General features: G+C 39.7%; 1 protein-coding gene across 1 annotated transcript in view; it reads right to left on the bottom strand.

Annotated features, from left to right (window-relative positions):
- Window positions 1-4,750: 4,750 nt before the first annotated feature.
- ADSS1 (adenylosuccinate synthase 1) overlaps window positions 4,751-8,247 on the bottom strand; it is a 28,419-nt gene continuing 24,922 nt past the window's right edge. The window contains exon 13 of the mRNA XM_058806356.1: window positions 4,751-8,086. Coding sequence (XP_058662339.1) covers window positions 8,034-8,086 — 53 coding nt within the window. The 3' untranslated portion in view covers window positions 4,751-8,033. The remainder of the gene's footprint in view (window positions 8,087-8,247) is intronic.

The following is an 8,247-nucleotide window of genomic DNA, read 5'->3' as shown; positions in this document are numbered from 1 at the left end:
TTTTGATTTAATGCCAGGTGATTGTCCTAGGAATTCTTTAAATCTTTGTCCAAGTAGTGCTGTCCATTATTGAGTGTGGATTTACGTGGGAGAGGCTCTGAGAGGTACCTCTGTCCTTTCACTATCCCTGCACAGTACAAATATCCTCTCCCACACATGGCTTGGGAAGGGATGGGCAAAACCTTCCTCCCTCCACATTGCAGCTGCATCCAGTCCTGCTGTTATTATTTTGTTGTGGAAGTGAACCCTTGTTTGAGACAGCTTTATGTTGTTCCTGGTTTGCTCTCCTCTCTCCATTCCCCAGAGCAGCCGTTCAGCTGGAATAACTCAGGGTGCATCTGCTCAGCTCAAAGGGGCAGTGTCAGTGCAGGCTGGCCAAGAACCCAGCCCTGCACTCACCATGTCTAACAAACCATGCCCAGCAGCAGCCCACAAAGTGTGTTTATTTTAAATGTGTGTGGCTGTGTTGTCAGCCCTGCACAGAGAAGATCTCTGTGCACAGAACAGAAGCTGCACAGAGTCAAGGCAATTCCCTGAACGTTGCCAGGATAACATGCCACAGCTACAGGGACCATCACAACACTAATGTGGAAATTTCCTGAGCACAGCCTTTGCAGATGAAGTCCATTTATGCAGGGAAGTCTTGAAGGCACTCATTCTGTGTGCTCTCTGCTGAGCAGTTTGCATGAGTGGTGTGGTATAAGCTATAAAAGTAATGCTCAATCCTAGGCCTACCATCCAGGGTGCCAATTAATAGAACGAGACTTTTTGTGCTGCTGGCATGTTTCCTCTGCATGGAAATCATCAGTGCATTTTGCACAGGGCTCAGACTTTTATCAGTACCAGCTTTAGTATTTTAATTACATAGTGTGGGGAAAATCAATGTCTAATAGGCAAAATGCCTTATCCTATTTGTAATGCCTTAACTAGCTAACTTATTTTTTTTTCACTTGACTTCTTTTCCATGTATATTAGAATCTATTATAAGTTATTCTGTGTATTTATGCTCAGTAGCTTCTTATCATGTATTTACATTAATGTTTTTTGATTTTTTCTGCATGAGGATATCAGAGAAGATATTGCAACACAATCCTATCCTTCTTTTTTTCTTTCCTATCTGCAAGATTTAGAAGATCCCCAGATTGTCGGTGAAGGTGTTCAGTATTGCCTCTGTTTCTTATACTGATCCATTATTGCTACCTAAGCCATAGGAAGGGTTACTTAAATGTACAAATGCATCACCAGTGTAACTGGTTCAAATATCAAACTGTGCTACTGGCATTGAATAACTGATGGAATAATGAAGAAGAGTAGCCTGACATTCCTCCTAGCTCTTCACAATTCACAGCCCCCACCCAGGAATGGATTGTTTTTCAGGCCAGGTCCAGCACCCAGCACATAAGCTTCCTGCCACTTTATTCCATCTTCAGTTATTCTGGCAAAGAAGAGAGATGTTGCTTATTGGAGCTGTTGCCTATTCCAGTACCCAATATACACAAGTAGAGATCACTGATCACAGAGTCACTGGAGGCACATTATTTTTTCTGCAGAACATACAGTACTAAAAATCAGTGGACCAAAAACTCAGGGAATGGGTTTGATGTCTTAGTCCCCTTTTCCAATAATCTCCTTTGGAAGCTATAGATAGAAACTTAATGCTGTTTCAGAATGACAAGGCAAGCCTTTTGTGAACTTACTCAGTAAATGTCTTCAAGCTATATTTTATCTCAGACAGACATGACTGAGGCCCTGTTGGTACAGCTACAAACTGCATTCCTGAATTCTGAAAGAGCCCAGCTTCCAATGAAAGCATGAAAGACAGATAAGAGTCATTGCCAAGGTCACCACAAGGGCATAGCCTCAATGGCTGCTAGAAATGAAGCAGCAGAAAATTGGAGTACAAAATCTGAACTGTTTTCAGTGCTATGGAGTGGTAACTGAGCAGCAGATCTGTGCCTGTGGTACTGACATACATGTGACTGTGCACTGGGAGCAAAACAAGTCATCTATAGCAAGACAGAGTCTTGAAACTAGAATATCAAATTGTCTTGGCAATTCTCCCTTTCTTCTTCACCCATTTGTTTAGGATGCAAAACATGCCATTACAAGGCATGCAGTACAGTGGACATGTAGCAGGAATCTGTGGTACTACTCATCAACATGAGTAATGGGAAACACCTTCCCTGCCTCTCCTGGCCTACTCCTGGCCAGTATAGCCCACCAGACCATCTGCTTTATTCAAGATGCAAATGCACTGCTGGCTCATGCTCATCCTGACATCTCATTTAAACCTCAGGTTGCCCTTGGCAGAGCTGCTCCTTAAGCAGGTGCTTCCCAGCCTGTACTGAGACGTGAGGAACCTTGGGCCTCTTCCTGAGCTCCAGGAGCTTTCCATGGTCCAGCCCCCAAGCTTATCAATTTTTCAGCCATTCTGGAATTCAGAGCTCAAAGGGCAAGTTTCCATTCATGGTGGAGGGCTGCACTATTTTAATAATCTCAATGAAAACACAACTTTAATTACCATAGGTTTGACACAGTGAGTTTCCTCTTCAGAAACAAAGAACACCATGAAAAACCTCTTTATGATCATGACTGGTAATACACTGTATTTCCACACTCGTCATTTTGTCAGACTCACCAAAAGCTGACTCCAGCACCATTTGCTTGGGAACTTTTCCATTTACAGGCCAGGAGGCCAGGCTGACAAACCTCAGTAGCAAACACCATTTCCTCATATTTCAAGAATTAGGCCAAGTTAGCAGGAAAAGTTTTGTCTTCTGTAGCAAAAAATGTACACTGCCACCTCTGCTGGAAGGGCATGTATAGCTGACTGTCCTTAAGACAGTCTTTTGTATATTCTGCAGCCCTTAAGAAAACTTGTCTCCAGCGACTCAGCCCAGGGTATTTTAAGGATTTCAGCAGCCACCTAAACTGTCTGAAGGGCTCTGCCACTCCTCAGGCACTGTAAAGGTATCACCTGAAACCCAACACTGCTGTCTGGGACTCTATTTACAGCCCTGCAATGTAAACTCTGGTATCTACACTCAGCTCCTGAAAGGCAGTGCCTGTCACAGGAAAGGTGCATTATCCTGAGACTGTGGAAATATTAAAATACATAAGTGTTTGGGGTTTTTCTCCTGACAAAGACATTTTCTTGCCAAACACATTTATTTAGACAGTGTTCAAATTTGTACTGCTTTCATCTACTGAAAAATGCAGCTGTTGGACAAAATTTTTTACATTAATGGAAAATATAAAGTGTATGTGCTTCTCTCCTGTTTTGTTTTTCTTACCATCTCACAGAGCTGATGGGCAAATATTTAATGAACAGTGTCTGCTCCAGAAATCTACAGATATATTATCTTAGAACAACTAATTTCCTGTATGTACATAAGAGATTAAATGGCAAAATCTTGCAATCATTCTGTAAAACATGCTCATTATCAAAGCTCATTTGTGTTGGACCAGTGCTTTGAGAACAAAAGGATCCAGTTCCCTACCTCCCTGAAGCAGCCTGTACAATCCCACTTTCCCCATGCCATGGATCCATGTAGCACCGTGTCAGCTGAGCAAGCTCCATGCTTCAGGCATCCCCTTTGTCACTGGCAATCTGGATCTGATAAAGAGACAAAGCAAGCACCGACACACTCATTAGTGACCGACAAACCACCAGGCTGCAGCCCTGATGGACTGCCACAAACAGGCACTTGTAGAAATGAGATGGCCGCAGCTGGGTTTCATTTCCTGCCTGATGCCCAGTTAAAAGGGTAATGTGAGCTCATCATTTTGCCAACATCTGACACTTTAAACCAGCTCTCTGGTGCACAGGACATGTTACTGTACAGGAGGCAAGGCCACTTCCACAGGGAATAATTAGAGGGCTAGAGCTTGACCCGATGTAAAGTATTACTGTCAGAGCTTAGGGGCAGGAATGTATTTTTTTCCTCCATCCCAAACATCAGACACAGCTCTCCAGCTTGAGGTTTTTTTAATTTTTTTTTTGGGTGTGTGGTTTTTTGGAGGTTGTTTGGTATTTTGACTTTGGCATTGCCAGATTGACATGAATTTAGATGACACTGCCTAAGATGCTTCAGCTACCAAAGACCATTCTATGTGAAATTATACATATGTGTGTGCATATATGTATATAACTGATGCAAAGGAAATGAAGAAATACTAATTAATTAGCAGATCAAGTCTCTCACAGGTATCAGGCATTGCCCTGAGTGCTGTGTGAGGCATTGACCTGCTGTCATTTACTGGAAAGGACACTTACCTGCTGTTTCTGACTCCTTCTAAAACAGAAGAGAAAAGGAGTGGTTTCTATGGAGGCTTCTGGAAGCCCTAACACACATGCCTGAAGCACAGTCAGTTTTAGAGGTGGTAATTTTTATCTGAGCCAGTATTGACTTTTGCTTTCTCTCAGTGTTGCTGATAAAGAGCTTCATGGAGTTCCCATCAGTTGTTCTGAACCAACTTTTATTGCAAGAGTTTCTGCATCACTTAGAAAATGTATTTTTCCTTATGAAACCATTGGTGACTCAGGTGAGCTAACTAAAGATGACTAACCACAAACCCCAGTGGTAAAGGTAGATCTCTGCTCAGTCTGTGAATGGGAAAGGGAGACAAAGTTTGGAATTTGTGAAAAAAGGCCAAGTACTGAAAATCTATAGACTGAGAGAAAACATACCTTCATTCACTAATGCTGTTACTTATTTTCTAAAATTCATGAAATATTAAACCAGGTTTTGTATGAAGTTTATTTTGTTAAAGAATAAGAGGAATAGAGACCAAGAACTGTTACTTCAAATCCGTTTTAATACATCTTCAAGGACAAAATAAACAGGTGTGGATCAAAAATCATTTGAAAAAATCTGCATAAGTTGTAAGTATAGATTGCACATTACTATGGAAATGCTTCATTTTCTTTCCTGTTATAAAGTGCATTATGCCAGAACTGTAAGACCATATATAGCCAAATACAAAAGCTTCAAAATCCTATCCTGAATGTGTTAGGAAATGTAAATCTCACTAGGAAGGCCATATTGTAAGTGTCAGAAAATATCTCAAAAACATTACTATGCAGGAGTGAATCTGTAACTGCTATTTTAAAAAACTGTAATCTTTACCACAAATTATGGATTTTCAGTAAATATTTTCCCTTATTCTTCCATCCAGATATCAAACAGGATGATGCATCAGCCAGTTTTAGCCATTATTATTGAATTTGGCTGGGGAGAAAGAAGTAGTTAAATTAATCACAGTGATTGTTATTAAACGAAATTCCAAACAATACAAAATAACATACATGGAAAACAGCCAAAATTAAAGGAAATTTATGTTAAAATGTTCCTATTAAGCACTGTGTCTCTCAGTAGATTAAAGAGCTTTTTCATAAAAGCCTGAACTTATTCACATTTAACTCAATGACAGCACATGTAAAATTTAATAGGAGTAGAACTTTTATTTAAAATAGCCATGCTATGAAATGAAATGTATGATATTATTTTTATGGTAACAGAGTAAGTCATGGGATAATTGCCTGTTACATCATGCTCACTGGCAACATCACTGGGTTTTTTGATGAATCCTTGAAAGCAAGGACAAGCCATGTGGATTTAATGGATACTTAATGGAAAAATGGAAAATAAAAAGATTAGATGGAAAGCAATCCTGTGAAAATTATGCTATAAAAGCTATTGTCTCCAATATGCCAAATACTCAGTTTGGAGTTGATAATTTAATCCAGTTATTCAGCACACCAAGTGGCTCGTTAGTCACTGTGGACTTTGCCTATAAATCAACCAAAGTTTAAATATAGTGGCCACCTCCCAGCACAAATGCATGAGGAAGATGGGGCCAAGAAAAGGAACAGCTCTAGATCATTCAGAAGGCAAATGTCACAGGGTCAAGCCGTGTGAAAACAAAACTTAATTACTGTATCTCCAAGCATCTTTATGCTTCAAGTACCTCATATGAATGAGGCCCACTTCACAGTGCTTGTGATAATTAGCACTTAGCAAGTACCTTTCAGAAGTGCTTGGCAAACATTAAATAAGGTCAGAAATCTTACTGGTCTTTCATCAGCTATAACTATGATGGGGAGAGCTTCCTCCTCAGTTCAGATCAAGGACTGCAGGGCTTGACCCAGGGAACTTCAAAAGGCAGTATTGAAGAGGTGAGGATGTATTACTGACTGCAATTTTACAGATTGCAAAACCAGCAGCAGTGAGATTAAACAATTTGTCAAAGATGGACAAAGGAGTTAAAACAGAAGTAAGATTCACAGCTTTGGGATCTTTTTTGTTGGGTTTTTTAAGAGACAAAAGGTATTTGCTTGTGCATTAAGCCAGACTCTATAATGAACTGGGGCATGGAGAGACTGCACCAGAACTGGATAGTGTAAGAAATCTGCATTACAAGCAGCAAAACATCCAGAAACAGTTGCATTTAGTCCTTTGCACTGGTACTTTTAAAAGTGTTTTTTGACAGAAATGGCTTTGAACATTATTTGCTAATTGATACTGAGTGAGATGAGACAAAGGGGATGAGTATGGGACATTTTCCTGACAGGTTTTCCTTTTTTTCCCATTTTTAATGCCAAGTGTCATTGTTTTGTACCCTTGGAGTTACCATGTCAGAAAAGGGCTGTTTTTACACACTGCATAATGGCACCACTGAGGATGTGATGCCATTTCTACACCCCATGGGAATGATACAAAAATATTGTTTTAGCTCTCTGAGACATATATTAAAAAGGAACATCTACTTGGAGAATTTTGCAGTTAGGGAGTAACTCTGTCTCTAGAATGATCTTGTTCCTCTACAAGAGGTAGGCCTTTTTTGAGAGCTCTTGATGCATAACCATTACAAATTAGAAGATCCACAAAGAAGTCCAACTACATTCTTGAAAGTTCTGGGACCTCTCCACAGCTTCTACATGTCCCAACCCTGGCTGCCACGTGTCATCCCCTTCTATAAATAGGCATTACATTTTGCTGAGGAAGGTCAAAATGTGTGAGGGGTGTAAATACTGCAGCAGTCATCATTGAGTCATGCATTGATTTATTCTTGGAAACCTCTGAGCTGTGGAAGCCTTACAGAGCCACAAGTCCCAAGTTCCTCAACAGAGTACCACAGGAGAACTTGGGAAACTTCAATCACAGCACTAGCAGGAAGAAATGTCCCAGGTTTGTGGAGAAAATGCAGTGTGCTGTTTCAGCTCCATTCTTTTCATGTGTTTTGTACCCTGAGGACTCTCCTTCCACCTTCACTCATTCCTTTTCCTACTGCATAAAAGGGAGGCCACACACCTGACAGTCTCCAGCCTGTTAGTACTCAGAATAGGTCAAAGAATTATTAAACAGGTCAGATTTCCCCAGTTTGGCCCCTTTACAGATGTTATCTCAGTTACTTGAATAGGCTTTGTGATAAATACATTTTACATTTTAGCTGCTCTCCATTCATTTTAGTAGGCTATCAAAAAACATTATATAAAAATTACACATAATTGTGTTTGCCTTGCTTTGTGCAGTCAAAAATACTCACCTGACTTTGCTGTGTTTTATAAACTGAAAATATTTATAATTCAACCAATTTCAGTGCACGGTATCTATTGTAGTACTGCCAACCCAGATACACAGATATTTTAACATATGAAGAAAAAATCCAAGCTTCACAATTCTAAAGTTACCCAATAATTACCTCATGAGGCTTGACACTGGTTTCAGCAAGGAGAAATACTATATAGGTGTAAAGTACTTTCAAATAGTAACATGGATCAATTGAAAAAAATTATTTCCATATTTTGTTAGGAGTACTTTTTTGATGATGGACACCAAGGAGATTTTACACTGAATTTACTGAGAACTTAAATAAAATGTTACAATACAGAATATATGTTTTTTTTTTTTCTATTTAATTCCTAGAAGAATTTGTTTGTTTTAAATAGCATTTCCATTTCAAGAGGAAGAAGCAGTAAGGAACTGATGAACGCCAAGTTGTGCTTCTCATCACTGAAGTTCTTCATTTGTTTAAAACAGCTGGATCATCGACTCTCTTGATTTCCCAACTCCAACCCATTTAACTAGGGAGGAAAACACATCTGTTAGAACAATTACTGAGAGTAAACACTGTAATCAATGAGCTGGAATAATTTTCACCTTTCATCATGTTTCACTACAGACTGACCAATTTTAGGGAGGAAGTTTCATTGTCAAAAATCCCTCTACTCCAGCTGCACTACTG

The sequence above is a fragment of the Ammospiza caudacuta genome, chromosome 6 (genome assembly GCF_027887145.1).
Source record: "Ammospiza caudacuta isolate bAmmCau1 chromosome 6, bAmmCau1.pri, whole genome shotgun sequence".
Taxonomy (NCBI): Eukaryota; Metazoa; Chordata; class Aves; order Passeriformes; family Passerellidae; genus Ammospiza; species Ammospiza caudacuta.
The sequence above is the reverse complement of the archived record's forward strand: the minus strand, read 5'-3'. Positions and strand labels throughout refer to the sequence as shown.